At 37.0% G+C, this 21,375-nt stretch overlaps 2 protein-coding genes across 3 annotated transcripts in view; both read right to left on the minus strand.

Moving 5' to 3' along the window:
* Positions 1–8,664, minus strand: part of IGFN1 (immunoglobulin like and fibronectin type III domain containing 1) — a 28,906-nt gene extending 20,242 nt beyond the window's left edge. The window contains exons 1-8 of the mRNA XM_083360195.1: positions 8,591–8,664; positions 6,580–6,702; positions 6,072–6,211; positions 4,957–5,056; positions 4,060–4,105; positions 3,579–3,756; positions 3,129–3,245; positions 1,954–2,125 (exon numbers count right to left, since the gene is read on the minus strand). Of these exons, the coding sequence (XP_083216321.1) occupies positions 1,954–2,125; positions 3,129–3,245; positions 3,579–3,756; positions 4,060–4,105; positions 4,957–5,056; positions 6,072–6,211; positions 6,580–6,702; positions 8,591–8,609 (895 nt within the window). The 5' untranslated portion in view covers positions 8,610–8,664. The remainder of the gene's footprint in view (positions 1–1,953; positions 2,126–3,128; positions 3,246–3,578; positions 3,757–4,059; positions 4,106–4,956; positions 5,057–6,071; positions 6,212–6,579; positions 6,703–8,590) is intronic.
* An 8,603-nt stretch (positions 8,665–17,267) lies between these two features.
* LOC310638808 (uncharacterized protein) overlaps positions 17,268–21,375 on the minus strand; it is a 28,445-nt gene continuing 24,337 nt past the window's right edge. The window contains exons 4-6 of one of the 2 annotated variants that reach the window (XM_083360166.1): positions 20,086–20,247; positions 19,353–19,437; positions 17,268–17,711 (exon numbers count right to left, since the gene is read on the minus strand). In XM_083360166.1, coding sequence (XP_083216292.1) covers positions 17,455–17,711; positions 19,353–19,437; positions 20,086–20,247 — 504 coding nt within the window. In that variant the 3' untranslated portion in view covers positions 17,268–17,454. The remainder of the gene's footprint in view (positions 17,712–19,352; positions 19,438–20,085; positions 20,248–21,375) is intronic. The other variant, XM_083360167.1, reaches the window with a different exon arrangement.

The raw sequence follows: 21,375 nt of genomic DNA on the forward strand, positions 1-21,375 counted from the left end.
TTTCTATTTATTCTTGTATTAAATGATCATTCATAGAATTATTCATTTGTTAAAATTACATTCATTTTCATTATTATTCTATTATTGTTCAGCATCTTGTTTTCTGCTTTCAGTGGAAAACAAAGTTGAATGTTTAAATCTAGACCTCTATATGTTCTTTCCACAATGTGAAACATGCCAAATTTTAGGGGGGAAATGAGAAAAATCAATATCTTTAAGATCACTTTTTTAAACTACACATAATAAAGTTGGGAAAATGCAGGTTTTCTTCACAGTTGTGTAAGCAAACTGCATTCTTATATAACACAGTATAATATGTAAACCTGAGAGGCAGTTTAGTGTAGTAGTCAGATGAATCTAGGCCTGCCTTAAGGCACAAAACTGGGTGATCTTGGACCAGTCACTCTCTCTCAGCTCTAGAAAGGCGGCAATGGTAAACCACTTCTCAAAATCTTTACCAAGAAATCTGCAGGGACTTGTCCAGGCAGTCTCCAAATAGAGCTGGAAGGGACTTTTAGTACAGCCCCCTGCTCAAGCAGGAGAACCTATACCATCTGAGACAAGTGACTGTCTAGCCCAGGGGTAGGCAACCTTGGCTCTTTTATGACTCATGGACTCCATGAGTCATAAAAGAGCCGAGGTTGCCTACCCCTGGTCTAGCCTCTTCTTAAAAATATCCAGTGATGGAGTGTCCATGATTTCTGGGGGCAAACTATTCCCATGGCTAATTGTCCTCACTATCAGGAAGTTTCTCCTTAATTCCAGGTTGCTTCTCTCTTTGATCAGTTTCCAACCATTGTTTTTTGTCCTGCCCTCTGGTGCTTTGGTGAATAACGTGACCCCCTCTTCTTTGGGGCAGCCCCTCCAATACTGGAATACTGCTATCATGTCTCCCCTATTTCTTCTTTTCTTTGGACTAGCCAAACCCAAGTCCTGTAGGCATTCTTTGTATATTTTAGTCTCCCGGCCTTTTATCATCTTAGTTGCTCTTCTCTTAATTTTTTCCAAACTCTCAACTTCTTTTTTGTGATATGGAGACCAAAATTTGCTGCAGTATTCCAGGTGTGATCTTGGATGTGATTGAATGGAAATCTAGAAGTATTAGCAATCTCACAATTTGGCATTATTTTTTCCTACATTTATGATAGTGAATATAAACAGGGGTGGAAAAAGAATTGGTATATGATTTTTAATATGAAAATGCTTTGTTATACTGAAGGGTGGATGTTACATGATCTTTACCAACAGCTGTTCCAGAAATGTGGACATCCAAAAAAGTGCTTTGGAAATATAAAGAGCAATGCAAGTAAGATTTTAAGAATCTTTTAATTTAAGTAATGGTATCCTGCATTTTTAGTGAGCTCTCTGGAATCCAACTGTGGCTGATAGAAAAAGCTAAGCAGGTTCTTACCAGCTTAGGAACTAAATGGTTGACTGCCAGAAAACCACAAGGCTCTAGCTAGACTGGGAAGTTTATAGAAAATATGTATAAAAGTTATAGAAAGCAGAAATGGCAAATGCAAATGGCTTTCTTATTGTAATTTTTTTCATGAAATCAGGAACAAAGCCTGACTCAGAAGACTATTTGATAGTTTTATAAGTTTATTTGAATCCGATTTAAAAATAAAACAAGAACAGAACAAAAAGCCTGTCCTCTGTCATTTTCTGGTAGTTTTAGAGTACCTGGTTCTCTTGCTCTTTCTAGACTCCCCCTGTCATAATTAAAATATGACATGTTCCTTCCTATTTCTCACCCATCGTAATTTCAGTCTGAGAAAATGAATGCTAAATGTGAGCAACAAATGAATATATGGTATTTCAAATTTATCTACATCTTTAGCATTTATTTCTTCACTAGTAACAAATGAAATGAATTAATCCTAGTTTGCCTGGTCTTTCATTTGTTATGAAACAAATGCACACCCATTTGTGCCTTTGATCAGGAAGCCTTACTTTCTGCTTCCAGTTCAGTGGAGAAGATATCTACATCTTCTACTTTGATCTGATAAATGCCAGCATCGTCTAGCTGCAGATCATTGATGGTAAAATGATAGTTTTTGCCCTCTTGCTGTAGGTGGTGCTTTAAGTTGTCATCATTAACTCCAAAACTGATCTTCTGGCCATCCTAGAAGTAAGATGAGAGAACAAATAAACAGGCAAAGCTACATCCTTGTAAAATAAATCTGAATTTATAAATTTGAATTATAGTCACTTTAAGAAAAACAAAGTAGGCCCTAATTTGTTATTAGCCATATCTGAATTGGTCAAATCTACCAGTAGAGGTTTTCTTCCTAAAACAATAACTTGTTTAGGGATGAACAGTAGTCAATTTACATTGCTAAGAAGAACAGAAGACTGCTATTGAAAAGAAATGAATGAATGAAAGTACAAAAGACTCAAGAATCAGATTGCTATTGAGCCCATGAGAACTAACCATTATCCTACCATTTGGAAGGGCTGCTGCTCTGCTGAATTTTATCCTTGCTATTTATCTTCTTCCTTCTTTCTTCTACTCATTTATCTCTTTCTCTATCACCTTCATTCATTTTTTAAAACTGTTCTCCTAATATTTGTGTTTTATATACTACCATAAGGGATGCGGTGGCTCAGTGGGTTAGGACGCTGAGCTTGTCGATCAGAAGATCGGCAGTTTGGCGGGTCAAATCCCGAGTGCCACGTAACAGAGTGAGCACCTGTTACTCGTCCCAGCTTCTGCCAACCTAGCAGTTCGAAAGCACGTAAAAATGCAAGTAGAAAAATAGGGACCACTCCGGTGGGAAGGTAACAGCATTCCATGTGCCCTTGGCATCTAGTCATGCCAGCCACATGACCACAGAGACGTCCTCAGACAAACGCTGGCTCTTCGGCTTTGAAACGGAGATGAGCACCGGCCCCTAGAGTTGGAAACGACTAGCATGCATGTGCAGGGGCACCTTTACCTATACTACCATAAAGGAAGACTATATATAAAACCATACTGGCAATGTTATTCCTGAGATAAAATTGCTATTGTCAAATGAAGTGTTAATCTGCTTCTTTCCATAGCTGTTTAGTTCCAGTTCAGCCATGGCTTTCTCTCATAAAGTTCACTTGTTGATTTAGCCAAATCCCTATCCTTCCTTCCTTACTTTGTAGAGACAAATTCTGCTCTCTGGATTTTTCATGTCCATCTCTAGGTCAAATGAAGCATTTCTTTTTTCTTTATTGACTTTCAGATGCTTCAGATTTGCAATACTGTACACATACTGTAAGAAGAAAAAAGAGATACGGTAAATCATCTGAGACATTATATAACATTTTATATACAATATTTGCACTACCAAAATAGAAGAAATTCATTGTGTCAAAGGGAAAAAATGTTTGTGATAAGCACCATTTGAAGATGTGAAGACAATTATTTCTCAGTGGGATACACCGTGGAAATAGATCCAGGACTTGCGGCAGGATCCTTTTTTAATGATTAATGGTTACTTTGTCCTTAAAATGCAATGAAAGTTTGCATTCTGTTAATATATTAATTAACATGTATTGAATATTTATCCAATCAAGTCCCAGGATATAAAGCAAAATGGTCTTACTTCAGCTTGCTTATCCTCTCTCTCTTTCTTCATTTCCTGAAGTTTTCTCAGCATTCCACGGAAATCAACAACTCCATACTCTAAGCAAATCTTCTCATAATCTTTCTTCTCTGCATTTAGCAATATTTCTGCAATCTGTCCCATATCCATTTTTTTCTTTGGAGCAATTGGAGGTGTTCTACAGGTTAATTCCCAAAAGATAAACCCAGACTGTACATGAATTGCAAGAGACCTAAAATTTGTCATGTAATTGTGGAAGAAGCATATGAAGGAAAATTTTGGAGGGCTACTTTTTATCATTACCTCTCTTTGGAAACACATGCAAATCCATTAGACAAGTTTCATATACTTTGCAAAAATTTATATACAATTTAATTTATTGGAATTGGAACTTCTGTCTGCCATTGTTGTACTATTATTGCCAGAATATAACAAAACAAAATTACACCTATTTAACATAAGCCATTGTTGGAAAGCTCACCGTTTCTTTAATGTTTTTCTGAAGTCTTGAATCTCTTTCTTTAAATCTATAAAAGATTTTAAACACTAGCATGAAAATTTAGCTTACATCACAAGAAATGTGCAAGCTTTAAAAATGATTTCAAAGTGCTTTGTATCTCCATGTGAAGCTAAAATAGTATTTTTAAGATGTGTGGACTTCAACTCCCAGAATTTCCCAGCAAGCAAAAAGTCAGAATCCCTTAGTGAACAGCAGAGATGTGCTATATGCATGAAGTAAAAAAGGTGCTTTTTCGAAATCATATTTAAACAGTTATAATGTAAAACTTACTAAAACTTTAAAGTGATTCAAAATTGCAAAGCAGTCACTAAAGACCTGGGTTTGACCTTCTAGATTACCACTATTATGATTTTTTATAACATTTATAGCAACTCACCTGCCTGTTGTGTAACAGGAAACAGTGTTTTCTTCTTGAAGTCTACTGACCCATTTTGATAAGAGATAAAAGAAAAGGAATAGATAGTAAGACAAAACAAGAATCCTTAATTAACAATACCAGGGTAGGAATACACACAACATAATCAGGCTATGCGGAATTTATAGTGATTATAGTTAGCACTTACACAGTTTTCAGTGAGGTAAATATACATGACTTGTATTAAAACATCTGATCATTTATAGGAAACAACATTTTAGACAACTTACAAGGATGTTAAATAGTGAGTTTAGTTTATGAATAGGCAACATGTGATGGTAGGCAATGTAAAAAAAGGACGAGGCTTTGGTCATAAAATAATGACCACATCTTTGATTTTTTTACACAAATACACATGCATACTGTTGCTGCCCCTGATTTCAGCCCCATGTCACAGATAGATTGCTCAGACAGATTGCAGCATGCTAACGTGATTTAATTACCCTCTATAATTTTGAGACCAGCAGTACAGGTCGCTTCCCCATACTCATTCACAGCAATACAACGGTACAAATCAGCATCATCTGAAGTAATTTTGTTTATCTTCAAAGGGAAAAAAATGAAATCAGGCAATAAATAAAATTACAGTTTCTTAGACTGGTATAATATATTGCACACTCCTCTGTTTCCTGAGTAAAAAGGTAGAACTACTAATCTTGGGGAAATTCATTCATTCTTTCTGTCTGTCTGTCTGCCCATCCATCCATCCATCCATCCTTAAAAAATAAATGCTTATCCTTCCCTTGTTTCTATAAATAGAATTTACAGCTATTAATGTAATGTATAAAGTATGTCCATCCACTTTAACACTGTTTTATGCGATAAATCTAAAACACAAAATTCTATTTAATATATCTAACAGAGATTAGGCTTAATCTCCATGCAATACTGATTTCTGGCAGCAAAATATGCCACTGAGAGCAAAAAATTGATAACCTAGCCCAGTGTTTCTCAACCTTAGACTGAAAAAAAAACCCTAGACTAAAGCTTGATCTTAAGAGCAAATTGAATAAGTAGTCCTGGTCTGAGATCCTATATCTGAATCTGCAGAGACTTCCGCTCTTGAGATCAGATGTTCTTGAACAATCAAAACAGATAATAAAAAGACAATATAGTGCTGAACTGTCAACTAGAAAATGTTCCTTAGTGATATATTCCTTGGTAAGGAGTAGAAACCAAAAAAAAAATCAGACCCAAGAAGAAATAAAAGGAAGATCCACTTTAAGTGATAGGCCTAAGTACTAGAATAGGGTTGATATGTGTTGCTATAACTTCATGGTGTGTTGCTGTAGGTCAACTTCTATTTCTAATAATATTCTGAATTTTCATTGATATTCCATCCACTCTTTTATTGCTCAGATATTTTAATTGATATTTTAATTACCAAGTTCTAACAGGCTTTGGTATTAGATATTTAATATCTCATTAGATCTGTAATATCTCATCTACAACATTAAATGAGTCTTTATGAGAGTTGACAGTCCCTAATATATACTTTATTAAAAATTAAATAGTGAAAATATATAGCATGTACAGCTATATGGTAGCTAAACATTACCTGCAAGATAAATTCATTTGTGCCAGGATTAAAGGATATTTGATATTTCTGAAAATCATCCATTTCCCTGTTACTGCACTTCCATAAAACCTTTGGTTTTGGTTCACCTTTGACCACAGCTCTGAAAATGGCATTTTTACCTATCAAAGAAGAAACAAGAAACATATAAGCTGCTTTTCAGTGGGAAGTAGAAATAATAATAAAAAAAATCCCTATGGAACATTAGTCTCGAATTCTAAAATCCCATTGTGAATATAAAAAATAAATCAATTTTTTAGAGAACAGAATGGGGAAAAGCATAGCAAAGGGCATAGCGTAAGGCCAACAGTAAACCTTGTTTCATTTCTAGCATTTAAGATCCCCATGCTTTAAATGTGTTATTAGGGAGAAACCAAAGCATTTAGCATTTACCAGGAGTTTTTACATTGATCACAATAAATTGGTTAAAAGAATTGCTATTCATTTAGAAAATTAGGAACAGAAGTAACAAATCCGTAAGAAATCTCACCTTCCTGTAATGTTACAGTAATTGGTTTCCGCTCAAAGTCAGGAGTGCTGTATCCTTTAGGAATATCTTCTATAAACTGTGTAATGGCCACCCCAGGGAGGGCAGATTTATTCAAAGATTTAACTGAAAAGTAATAAAAGTCAAGATCAAAAATCAAAAGTTGATTGCAATCAAATATCCAGATATCTATTTCTATAAGATTACAAAATTATTTGTGATTAAGGAAATAACATACATAAAATATATACTGTACTGGATTTTTAAAAATTTCTATACAAAACTAATTAGACCATTCTAATGCAATATGGGTATGGATCTACATTAATATTTATTTATATCCCATAATTATTATTTTTACAAATAACTCAAGGCAGCAAATATATCAAACACACCTACCTCCTCCTATTTTCCCTACAACAACAACCCTATGAGGTGGGTAGGGCTGAAAGAGAGTAAATGGCCCAAGGTCACCAAGCTGTCTGTCATGGCTAAGGCAAGACTTAAACTCATGGTCTCCTGGCTTCTAGCCTGGTGTCTTAACCAGCAGACCTACTGGCTCTCCCAATATATATTGTTATAGTAATTGATGTAGACAGTGCTTTTTTGTCATAGAATGCACAGAACAGTGTTCTGGCACCTTTTTTCAAATGGAAGAACCGGTTCCTTCTAAGATGCCAGTGCAAGTGAGTTAAGAGCGTTCACTTAATGCTCTCATGCTTACCCCTCCCTTCCTGCCATGCAGGACTCACCTGGAAAAGGTCTGTCTCCTCTCTGCCGCGGTTCCTGCTGCCACTCTGATCTGAGGCCACGGGATGCATCCACAGCCCCCCGTGGCCCAATCCGGGCTCTGGAGGCCTGGAAAAGACCTCTGCTGCCCGGATCCATGGCCGCGGAGCAGTTTTGTGCCCCCCCCAGCAGCCCAATCTGGGCTCCAGAAGCTTAGAAAAGGCCTCCAGAGCCTGGATCGGACTGCAGGCAGCCCGCAAAATCATTCCACGGCCATAGATCTGGGCTCTGGAGATCTTTTCCCAGCCTCCGGAGCCTGGATTGGGCCATGGCGGGGTCACAAAATCACTCTGCGCCCATGGATCCAGGCTCCAGAAGCTTAAAAAAGGCCTCCGGAGCCCAGATCAGACCATAGGGGGGCTGTAAAATTGCTCTGTGGACATGAATCCTGGCAGCAGAGGGTTTTTTTAAGCCTCCGGAGTCTGGATCGGGGTGCAGAGGGCTGTGGATACGTCCCCTGGCCTCAGATCAGAGCAGCAGCAGGAACCGTGGCACAGAGGAGACAGATCTTTTCCAGGTGAGTGTTCTGCGCCTCGGAAGCTCCCTAAAGCGGTTTCTCCCCCCTGTTCTCCGGTCCATAAAGGGCTTTTGACTGGAGCTGGAGTTGTACGTGAGTTTCGGCACCTTTTTTTTTTTTTTTACAAAAAAAGCACTGGATATAGAATCCCAGATTGTAATTGAAAATATGAAATTTTCCTAAATTTTCAGCCTCGGTTCTCTGCTGACATTCCATCTCCTATTCTTTCCCCTTCTTCCATTAGAACTCAACATTTTTTTTTATTCAAAGCCCACACAAAGCTTTTCTTTGACCTTAATAAGCTTTTACCTCTACACAGAAAGCATTCCCAATTATAAGAACTCCAGAACTGTGACATTATATTGGGAATATTTATAAAACCCCATTTTACTTCTGAACTACTATATTGAAAGTGAGACTTATAGAAATAAATTAGACCTATTTTTCTCACATTTTATAAAATTTAAATGATTTATGATTATACATTTAATTTCAAGAGCTCAGGGGACTTATTTTCTAGAAATGTTCTGTTCAGTAGATCATATATTTTGAAGCATATGAATTCCAACCATATACTTTAAACTGATTGAGACTGGATAAAAACAATAACTGGAGCTTCAATATGTATGTCCAACCATTGAAATAATGTTGAGTGAATAATCCTTTCCTGGGAGAACTAATTGTCTAAACTTCTAGTGAAGACCTTACCTCCTCTCCAACTTGCCATTGTTTTCTGTTGACAACTGGAATTCAGCAGTTTGGTGAAATCCACCTGCAAATCAATGCCTCATTATTATTAGTTGAAATATCTAATTATCAACGTTTAGAAGAAACTGTTTTAAAAGATATCCTGAGATACAGGATAGATGATAGAAAGAGAGAGAGAGAGTCATACGCAATAAGCTAAAAATGCTAATAACATCCCATCCACAATTGGACATTTTTCATTTTTCAGAGCTATGTACTTAAGCTTTTAGACGTCTTAGCAGTGCTGTGCTGGTTGAGAATTTTAATTATCAAAGATCACACATCTGGAAATTGCTCAGGCTGGGGAAAAGCAGCTTACACAATTCAAAAACATTAAAGATACAATCCTGAATGTACTAACTAGAAATAAATTCCACTCGTACCAATCTTGTCACTTAATTTTGAGAGCAATTAGTTTGGGATGTTCAATTCTTTTCATATATTCTCTGGCCCAATGATTCATGTTCTTCGTGGGGGGGGGGGTGTTAATGTTGTTGACATTACAATTCCCTTGCACTGAGGTGGGAAAATGGATTTGCAGAAATGCTTATATACCTCATAAATGGAGAAACTGTTTTCATGCTACTTCATGGATTTCATCTTTAACATATTTTAATAAGCCAGAAAATGTAATGTTTAATATTTGCAATTTGGGATAGATTTGAATTGAAATAAGAAAGGAATTGGGAATATCTAACAAATAAAGACACTAGGTGGTGCTAGAGACAATTCAAAATCAGTAACCATATTTGTCTGCTTAGAAACACCAGCATTTTAAAGACAAAAAATGTATTAAAGTACAAAGTTCTGTGGAGTACAGAGAGTTAAAACTATGGAGTGTTTCTTAAGCTGGTTGATAAATACAAATGTACTGGTGAAAAAGCAAGCAGTGGAGTCAATGGGAAAAAAACTGAATCTTACACAAATTTTAAATATAACCCACATAATGCTAAGTAGTATTTGTAAAGCAATATTGATGGTAATAAAGTCATTTTAGTGTTGTAAATTGGGACCAATATTTCATTTAGATATTCAACTTAATCTAAGCTCCATTTTTTTGTCAATTAGAGCCAAATAAACCATTATTATTTCTTTCTGGTTCATCACTTTCCACCAATATAATTGCAAGCTTAAAGGCCATTAACTGAGTTTGAAAATGCATGTGGAGCACTTTGGTGTTGGCTTTTGTTTTTACCATGTTAAATAAGCTGTACCATCCACAAATTCAACCTCCTCACTGTCACCCCTAAATAATTTATGAACAAAGAAGATAACAGTTCTTACATCCCTTTGGGGATGAGTCTTGTCTGATAAATCCTTGTATCTGCTTTTTTCCCCCTTTAACCAGTTATTAAAAGAATCTGTTTTTGAAAACAGTTCTGTACCAGATCACTCATCCATGTGCTGAAATTCCAAAAGCAAAGCTGCGCATATTTATTCTTTAACTGTCCTCAGGTGAATATTATGAATTTAATCTGGGGTACAACTTGAAGTCTCAGGGTTGTTATCATCCCTTCAATACAAATGCACATATACATAAACATTTGGAACAATCTCCTTAGTCATTCCAATAATAATAATAATAATAATAATAATAATAATAATAATAATAATAATAATAATAATAATAATAATAATAATAATAAAATCTGACAAAAGAGTACATGGAGTGTAGTTGTAGGCCAAATGTACTTTTTGATCTAGATCCAGCTTTTATTTCCTCTGAGCCCCGTCTATTTCTGCTGTCATCCTACCTGCTTAAAGCAGTTGTGATTTTCAGCCTATTTCTTTCATATGACGAAGCACATTTTGCCAGGGTTAATAAAAATGGATCAGGGAAAACAACTGTCACAGAATAGTGTTGTTGTCTTTCAGTCATGTCAGGATTAATTTTGCAGTGCTCTTTGGAGGAGGTTGGATGCTCTACATTCTCTACTTTTTCCTAACACCAACTCTGGGAGATTGAGAATCATGATGTGATCAAGATACCAAGGAGTATTTCTAGGTTAATCAAGCAATGCAGAGCTAAAATAGTACATGATTTATGATCCAAGCTAATACTATGTGTCATTTCACAGTGCTTTCAAGGGCTTTGATCAAACAGCTTTTACCACAATTGGTCATGATCTATGCTTGATAGCATATTCTTCTAAACGACAGTCATTTAATATTTTAGCATAAATTTGTAGGATGGATGCCATAACTGGATGTTTAATAGTTTCAGGTTCTTCAAAGTCTTTCTGCAAATTCTAAACACATATTTGGACTGTGGTGATTAGCATATAATAAACACCATGGCAGCTGAATGGATTCTAAATGCAGAATTTAGAAATGTCTGTGGGCAGGTGGACAATATCCTGAAGCTTATGCAATCCTGATAGAATAGAATATCTTTACTTTCCCACAACAAAATTAAGTGCACACTACACACAAATAAAACTACAAGTAAAAGCATACATTATGTACATACATCTTTCACATTCTATTCACCATTGCTCTGTCCCTAATACTGCACTTCAATGTCTCACTATAAAGTAGTATTTAATATGAGATTAAAGCTCAACTATTCTGTATCTCTTCTCTCCTGGAGTAGCAATTATTGTTCACTGCAAGTTGTAACTCTTTGTTCTATAGATGTCTATCAAGTATTTTGAGTACATCCATCAAGTATTTGTATTTTGGTCACCATGATACAAAATAGGTGTTGAGACTCAAGAAAAGCTGCAGAGATGATTATGGAAATGGAGGCTAAAACGTATGATGAACAATTAAAGGAACTGGGTATATCTAGTCTAACAAAGAAAAAGACTGGAGTGACATGATAACAGACTTCCAATATTTGAGAGGCTGCCATAGAGAGGAGGGAATCAACCTATTCTCCAAAGCACCTGAGGGTAGGACAAGAAGCAGCAGATGGAAACTTATCAAGAAGAAATCCAGTCTAGAACTAAGGAGCAATTTCCTGACAGTAAGAACAATTAATCAGAAGTTGCTTCCACAAGTTGTGGATGCAACATTTTTAAGAAGAGGTTTTAAGACGAAATTGGACAGACATTTGTTTGGAATGGTAGGGTCTTCTGCTCAAACAGGGGGATGGACTACTAGAAGATCTCCAAGGTCCGTTCCAACTTCGTCATTCTGTTAAGTGAGCAGGAGTAGTTGCACTGTTAATGGGTTGCTTAGCTAGGCCATTCCAATACAGATATTCTAGCATAAAACTAGATAGCTTTAAAAGACATGCTAAAAATTAACAAATTCAACATTCTGCTTAAGTGCTTTTGACTTCCTTGGCAGCTCCAAATCACTGTAAGGTAAATCTTACCTCATTCTTATAAAACACTTTGTAGGATTTGAGAACTATTTCCAGAATTATTTCAAATGATATCTTTTGATACACTATCAAAACTGAGTCCTTTATCTGAAAATGTAAGGATTGAATTTACCAGAGAAATACATACATCTTCTTTTTTTTTAAAAAAGATTTAATACAGCAGCCATTTATTACATGTTATTAATTTGTCTTTCAAAGGTCTGATAAAATGTCATAGACCCAAGATTCAGAAGGATCCTGACAAACATGAGCATTGGGCTCTAGCTAACAAGATGTAGTGGAGAGAAAAGTAAGATACTACATCTAGGCAGGAAAAACCAAATCCCCAATGTAAAATAGGTTGTATCCAACTCAGTCATAGTAACTACAAGTGAGATCTAGACGTTCTAGAGTACTACCACTTAAGCATGAGCCAGCAGTGTGTTGCAGCTGCAAAAAAAGAGAAGCCAATATAGTCCTAGGCTGCATAAAGACATATTCTCCAAACCTTCTGAGGATAGGGCAAGAAGTAATGGGTGGAAGCTCGCTAAAGAGACATCCAATCTGGAACTAAAGAGAAACTTCCTGACAGTGAGAACAGTTAACCAATGGAACAGCTTGCCTCATGAAATTGTAGGTGCCATCGCTGGAAGTTTTCATGAAAGTATTAGACAACCATTTGTTTGGGATGTTATAAGTTCTCTTGCCATGGGCAGGGACTTGGACTAGAAGACCTCCGAGGTGTCTTCCAGCCATAGATACTATGTGATTAAACAGATTAAACAACTATGGCTGTTACTTGATTAAATAATCTTGTGTGTGTTTGTGTATCTGTAATTTATTTTCCAGCTTTATATAGCAGTAATTGGTATAAAAGGTAAAGGTAAAGGTTCCCCAGCACATTCGTGCTAGTCGTTTCCGACTCTAGGGGCCGGTGCTCATCTCTGTTTCAAAGCCGAAGAGCCAGTGCTTGTCCGAAGACGTCTCCGTGGTCATGTGGCCGGCATGACTAGACACCAAAGGCGCATGGAACACTGTTACCTTCCCACCATAGTGGTCCCTATTTTTCTACTTGCATTTTTACGTGCTTTCGAATTGCTAGGTTGGCAGAAGCTGGGACAAGTAACAGGCGCTCACTCTGTTACGCGGCACTCGGGCTTCAACCCGCCAAACTGCCGACCTTCTGATCGACAAGCTCAGCATCCTAACCCACTGAGCTTTACCAATTCAGATATTATACACATGAATCAATCTTGTTCAGATATCCAGGGACAGGAATTAATAACGAATACAGTTGTGCTAATGTTAGAATGCTGGTGAGTTTGTCCTAATTCTAGTTTCATAGTGAAGAATGGAATTATCTTTGAAATATGTAGATCTGAATTTCCACAGAAATGCTAAATAATTGTGTATTTTGTATGCATCCAGCAAAATGTGTTTTACATGTGTTAACTAAAACCTTGGCACATAGCTTTTAAATAACTGTGAAAGTGCTCTTGACATTGATTATGAAGTATTCAGCATACTTTGAAAAACAGGTGGCCAATTTGCAACTTATGCACCAGAGATATTTATTTAAAGAATTCTAAAAGTTTAGCATGCCTTTTCTGCTGTAAGTCTTTTCTCCCAGCAACCAATGGGTGGCATTCCAATATCCCTATGTAGCTTAAGTAGTTTCTGTAATTGTCTGCCTGTTGGTCAACATGCAGCAAGGATTAAAATCTAACCTCACAAATGTAGAAAGCAATAATATACAGCTTCCAGGTTTTTTTTTATTTTAATTCCATTTATATCCCGCCCTTCTCCGAAGACTCAGGGCGGCTTACCAGCTTAGCAGTAAATTAGCTTTTTAAATTAGCTTCTTCCTTTTCCTCAGTTAAATCTGATTTAAAGGACTGGTCAGCATTGTTTGTTAACCCAATTCATAATTTAAAAGAAATAAAGCATGCTTTTAAATATATAAATTTCTGCCTTAAACATCTTGCTCTTAGACTTCCAGTTGTTTGTCCCTGTGGTTGCTTTGATGCCTCTGAGAGACCCTTACAAGAAAAACTGAAAACATTAGGCAAAAATGTTTGAAAATACTCTAAAAATTAGCCTAGGCTAAATTGTTCCACATAGTCTTATATGGTTACCATTTCTGACAAGATGGCTTCTTGTTCCAGGTAAAATTAACACTGCATATTCCAAATGTTTGTGTGTAATATGTCTGGCATATATGTTAACAAAGTAATAATACAAGCAAACTTAAAAATACACAAATATGGATAAAATCACCATTTTCTCCATTTAGGAAGAAGGAATGGTCTTATCAATTCTGTTGCTCTTTTAGACTTCATATCAACTCACAAATGCGCAATGACTTTGTGTACTGTAAAATGCAGTCACTGAGATTCTTAAGCTCAACATTAACAAGAACTCTCATGCCTCCCTTTAGATAAATCTTCATCCTTCATTAGACACCTACATTTGGAATCCAACTATAGGTGTCTCTAAAATCCAACTATGTTTACCTTTAAATTTTGAATGTAACAACTTTTCATTGGAGTGGTTGTGTTGTGTCATGGAATCCAGCAAAATGTTATTGCCAATTTAACTATAAAAAGGCAATAATTGAGAAGGGCAACAAAATATTGGAAGAATCCAGAGCAGGGGTTATTTTAGTGCTTTGTACTCCCCCTTCCCCAAATTACTTTTAAATTTGCATAGGAAGGATAAAGGGTCATCAGTGTGAATTCATATAGAGTTCAGATAATACCAATACTAACCAGAAAGTGACTTTCCCCTGCCCTTTTCAATTTATATGCCCCCTGCAGATTCAGAAGCTTTGAATGGGCAGTTCTGAAATCCATGCATTTTTCTGCTATTGAAAAGTAACATAATTTATTTAATTAATACATTTAAATCATCAACTAAATATTTCCCCTGCCATGGAAGAGCAATCTGAAGGAGGCAGGAGCTTCTAAGATTTGTGACTCACCTTGTTACTCTTCCCTTTGCCTTACAAGCATCTCCCTCTTTGCTGCTACTCAGTAGTGTCTCTGTTGCAGCCAAGGCTGTGCAAATGAAGATCTAAGAACTAAATCAGTAGAAGTGTTTTGACTCCCCTCCTAATCTCTCTCGCTCACTCGCTGTCTCTCTCTTGCCCTCTCTCTTTCATGAGTCAAAACTTGTCAAGAGTCATTGCCTCTAAGTTTTTTTTTTTCTGGAAGCAGCATCTGTCCTCTGGGCATTATTATTTCAAGCCATGTCAAAAAAAATGCTACACAAATTCAAAGTGAACTTAATTTTTGACATTTCATAAATTCACCTGGGAAGTTAATTTTCTGCCAATCTGTTTTTTCTTGTAAAAAACAGCTTTTTTCAGACCTTTCCTCTTAGAAAAATTTTAAAATATTTCCTTGTAAAGCACACTGCCGCTTGCACAGAAAGGACACTTTTCAAATTTCCGAAGATCAGAAGGCACGCTTGTAAGTTATGAACAGAACAATTAATATTGTTCTTTATTACATATTTTCTTAACCTTTTAATAACTGTGATCTTAAAGGACTTATTTTATAAATGAGACTGAAAAGGAAATTTACAGAAAGCAAGTTTTACAAGTTTGCACATTCCATTTTGACTTGAGAAGAAGGATGTAATTTGACTGCTCACAGAAGAACATTGGTCACCACCAGATGCTCCATTGGCTTCTAGGTCTTTTTCTGCATTTCAGCAGGTGCAGACAAACAAAGCGCAGGAGCCAGGGCAGCAGCATTCATTTGTAGCTAAAGGTAGTCCTCAATTTACAACCATTTGTTTGGCAATCATTTGATGTTACAAAGGCATTGTAAGAAGTTATTTACAACCATTGCTGTAGCCCCACAGTCATGTGATCAAAATCCAGGCACTTGGAAACTGGCATATTTTTACAATTGTTACAGCATTCCAGGATCACATCATTGCCATTTGCCACCATCCCAGCTGGATTCCGACAAGCAAAGTCAATGGAAAAAGCTTAACAATCATGTGATTCCCTTCACTATTGCAGTAATTCGATTAGCAACCACAGCAAGAAAGTTCTAAACTCAAATGTAACTCACTTGACCTTAGCAATGGAACTTTTGGTCCCTATTGTAGTTAAGTTGTGATGGAATATACCTACCTCGTTCCTTTTTTACCTTCTGAAGAATCATGGGGTGCCTCTCTGAGACACTTTCATAAAGTTCTGCATTTGATTGGTCTTAGGCCATGTTTATCTGTTCCATTGCTTTGGTAACAGATCTTCCTTCTCAGTTAGGGTCACTGTCTACATAGCATACACTCTGCCTACATATAATAAATTGATATACATTGATAATAAATTGATATACATTGACAATAAGGTGAATTGATTTCAAGACATAGTTTTGCACATGCAACATGAACTACACTGAGTACTGTCCCTAAAAATCTGTTGACGTTCACCTGAATCTGTATTCCTACATTTTAATCATACAGTACACAAATAAATATTAATACTCGTAGTTTAGCAATGTAACTATTTTTCCCTACAACACAGGTTTAGAATGATCTCAGAAATGTTCCATGTTGTTTGAGAAGGTGACAGCATGTGGCCACGCTTGGCTCCTTTCCTCAGCTAAGCCAGGTTGAATGCTTGAACAAGAGATCTTAATAGGACTCAAGATATTTAGAATATCCTGAGGAATTGGGGAAAAGCTTCCCAGAAAGAAATAATGGAAAAATACCCTTCCTATCGACAAGCAAACTACTTGAATGCATATATAAAATCAAGCTTAATTTGGAAGAAAAGATATTCTCCAGTTGAGCTTTATGTAAGTGTTACTAATAGTTACAGAAGTAAATTAAATATTGCCTCCTTCTAGAAGTATTCTAGGAGGCAATGTTAAATTACATCTGTAACCATGCCACTCGGTTTCCCAAATGAGATAAGATTAACTAGGTGTTGCTACCTGCTAAGGCACTTGAAACATTTATGCTTAATCATCCCACTGGACAGAGAAACAGGCAGAGGAAGGAAACAGCTATCACTTTTGCTGTAATGTGGGTCCACTCAAGCCTGACAAAGGCCATTCTTTATTTGTCCTATTTTGGAATAAATACATAAAGGTACTGGAGTTTTTGGTATCATCAAGCTTACTGTCAGTTAAAATATCTAAAAAGGACACTGAAGAAAAATGATATGAGACTTACTTTTTTGATAGAAAAAATAATGTACATTTTCTTCTTAGTTGAAGAAAATACAGGGTTTTTTCTGTGATATTTTTTTCAGGCACTCTAGTAATGAAAACAATAATCAACCACGATGACCTTGTAAGAATAAGGAAGCTATAAATGTGAAGTGAATATATTGTAGGTATGCTGATATTAAAAATGTCATTGTTTTGCAAGGTATTAAGAATGTTATGATTTGAATTTGTGAGGTGCATAAGATAACAGAAACCAAATAAACAAAATTTATGAATCTCCCAGAAAGTCTTCTGCACATGATTCAAGGTTCCTTTACAAATAAACTTCATGTATCCACAAAAGAAAGCTTTGTGCCTTCACCTTCTTCCAATTCCCCGGTCAAGCAAGCCTTTACAGCGGTGTCACTGTCCAGTTTGCAGATCAGAACAGGAATGGATCCACGACTCCAAGAAACTATATTTATGGCAGTTTGTAGTTTCAAGGACACTCCTCCAGTAGAATCATGTGGTAGTGCAGATGTGAGCACAGTTGGCTCCATAGTTCTTTCAGGACCAATGACAATGGAATCCAGCAGCCTAGCACCTGTTCCAAAACAAACAAAGGATTTGGATTGCAACATATAAAAGCTAATCCTAAAATATAAGAGCACGCTGGTATGGAAACAAGTAATTCAATTTTGAAAGTTTACCAAGATTCATTTCCATTGATAGGTATAATGCTTAATATTGTGTTAAATATAACAAAATAGTGCAACCATATTTTGCTGTCCTGACCCCCTGTCCCGTTTGTGTTGGAGGCAGTTTATGGGGCTTCCGGGTTGAAAGGAATAGCCGGTGACATCACCACTGACCTGGGGACACTTGCGAGGGCTCCTTTCATGACCCATCAAGAAACAGGAACAAATGACAACTCACCTCACCATGCAGCAGCACTTGGGTCTCCAATGTGGGCTTGCTAACCCCCAACCAAGTGTCTGACCACATGAGCCACCACGCTCCTATCACTATCTGTCACTATCTCCTTAATTGGATGATGCATTTTACATGACTACAGTGCAGGCCCAAGAAAAAATATGCTTCTTTTTTTTAGGGAACTGCTGACAGATAATTACATATTTACTTTACTGATTTCACCCTTTGGCCATAAATCACTTCTTAGCCTTTTATTTATTTATTTATTTATTGATGGGATTTATATCCCGCCCTATCTCCCGAAGGACTCAGGGCGGCTAACAACAAAACATATAATAAGTACAGAAATCAAGATAAAAATAAAATTGAGAACATTTGTGCAATAAATTAAAATTAGAGAATTTAAAAAATAAATTAAAAATACTAAATATAAATTAATTAAAATGCCTGTCAGTCTAGGTCAGCCTGGTGGAACAGGAGTGTTTTGAGGCCACGGCGAAAGGATTGGAGGTTTTGGGCCATCCGAAGCTCAGGGGGGAGCTGATTCCATAGGGCTGGCGCTCCCACAGAGAAGGCCCTCCCCCTGGGGGTCGCCAGCCGACATTGCCTAGCTGACGGTACCCTGAGGAGGCCTTCTCTGTGTGAGCGTACTGGACGATGGGAATTTGTTCCCGGCAGCAGATGGTCCTGCAAGTATCCCGGACCTAAGCCATGTAGGGCTTTAAAGGTAAGTACCAGCACCTTAAATCTCACCCGGAGGGCAACTGGTAGCCAATGCAGCTCACGTAGGAGGGGTGTAATATGGGAGTATCGGGGAGCTCCCATCACAACCCGTGCAGCTGCATTCTGCACCAGCTGAAGCCTCCGGGTGGTCTTCAAGTTGACCAAAATCAACTGTAGTGAACAGTACACACTCCCATGCCAAATCTCAAGCACCCTTTCCATTCTGGATTTGAATAGCTGTGCATCCCTAGTTCATCTCTACCAAATCCTGGACTATAAGGAACACCTACACATTTTGTTTACTACCCCTGAATAAGCAAGACTTTTTTTAAATGTATGCCTGTATATATAGTAGCAGCAGAAATATGTTACATATGTGGTTTAATATTTTTATTTTTTTCAAAATAGTAATGTAATAATGTAATCTTACAATTCTTTTCAAATGCATCTCTTAGAAAAAGCATCAGCAAACCCCAAGTTATATCACACCGTACAAATACTTCAAAATTTATATGCCAATTTTCATGCCAATTTGGATATTATCTATTATTCCTCTAGTATTGACAATTTCAGCCTACTTGTTCTGTACCTGGGGTATTAGGTGGACAACTGTAAATTCCATTCACATCTGTGAGAAACACAACTCGCCTAGGACAGAATGTCTTAGCTAAAACCTGTAATAGAAAAAAATAAACAAAAACTGCTTTATACTAAGTCAAATCATTGGTCCGCTAGCTTTCAAATTCTCTTGTGACTGACTAGCATCAGCTATCTAACTCTTCTTGGAATCTTTCACAAACGAATATCTATTAACATGACATGCCAGACAAGTCACATTGTCCTAGAAATGTGATGAATAATTTGAGGAAGACTTGTCTTGCTTCAGAACCATAGGATGAATTTTTTGTACCCAGCGTTACACACTATTTATCTTTCACATAAAATTGCTATACATTTTCTCATCCAGATGTATCATGGAAGAAAAGTTATCTTTTTCAAACAAAACACAACAGGACTGCTGTTATCTGCACATGGTTGGTGGCATTAAGGGTTTGTCTTAATTTGTACACAGCACATTTTTTTCAGGCTACTTCTTATATTGGTATATATTTCACTCAATTAAGAATATGACCATATCTGTATTTCTAGTTTTTAATCAACCTCAATATCAATTAACTTTCAACTGCTAACAACTTCAACTTAGTAATATTCATTAAAAAGGAAAAAAACCAGTCTGAAATAGGCAGATGTATCTGCAGCACATAAATTTAAAAAGTAAGTATCCTGGTGAATTTACAAGTCAAGTCATTCCCATATCTCACCTCAATAATTGTATCTCCAGATAAGATACAACAGTGTTGTTCCAAGTCCAGGGCACAATCTCCATGTAATACAGGGACATAACCTGCATCTAAAACTTCCTTCACAGCATCAATACCAGCCTCGGTGATATTCTTGTTTGTTGTTTTCCAGATTCCAAAAGGCTGGAAAGAAATAGAAAACATACAATTTTGTTACTGTTGATTAATTAGAAAGAATTACTATTTCTGAAATAAGAATGATAAAATCCTGAAAATTAAGGCATTTTTAAATTATTCTGGTTCTGATATGTTCTATATTCAGGAAATCTCTTTGCCTCTTCACATGGATATAGCAGTTTCTTAAACTGTAAATTTATCAGATACAGTGGCAACCTGTAAAGCAACTATTGGATATGCTGGTTGTTGTTGTTGTTGTTGTTAGTTGCGAAGTCGTGTCCGACCCATCGCGACCCTATGGACAATGTTCCTCCAGGCCTTCCTGTCCTCTACCATCTTTTGGAGTCCATCTAAACTCACGCCTATTGCTTCAATGACTCCATCCAGCCACCTCATTCTCTGTCGTCCCCTTCTTCTATTGCCCTCAATCTTTCCCAGCATTAGGCTCTTCTCCAGTGAGTCCTTCCTTCTCATTAGGTGGCCAAAGTATTTGAGTTTTAGCTTCAGGATCTGGCCTTCTAAAGAGCAGTCAGGGTTGATCTCCTCTAGGACTGACCGGTTTGATCGCCTTGCAGTCCAAGGAACTCGCAGGAGTCTTCTCCAGCACCATAGTTCAAAGGCTTCAATTCTTTGGCGCTCAGCCTTTCTTATGGTCCAACTTTCACTGCCATACATTGCAACTGGAAAGACCATAGCCTTGACTATACGCACTTTTGTTGACAGGGTGATGTCTCTGCTTTTTAGTGTGCTGTCTAGATTTGCCATGGCTTTCCTCCCGAGGAGCAAGCGTCTTTTAATTTCTTGACTACAGTCCCCATCTGCAGTGATCTTGGAGCCCAGGAAAATAAAATCTGTCACTACCTCCATTTCTTCCCCATCTATTTGCCAGGAATTGAGAGGGCCAGATGCCATGATCTTGGTTTTCTTAATGTTTAGTTTCAACCCAAGTTTTGCACTCTCCTTCTTCACCCGCAACAAGAGGCTCTTTAGTTCTTCTTCACTTTCTGCCATTAGAGTGGTATCATCTGCATATCTTAGGTTGTTGATGTTTCTTCCAGCAATCTTAATTCCAACTTTTGATTCATCTAGCCCTGCCTTTCTCATGATGTGCTCTGCATATAAGTTAAATAGGCA

This window comes from Vipera ursinii, assembly GCF_947247035.1.
Source record: "Vipera ursinii genome assembly, chromosome: 3".
In the NCBI taxonomy this organism is placed as follows: Eukaryota; Metazoa; Chordata; class Lepidosauria; order Squamata; family Viperidae; genus Vipera; species Vipera ursinii.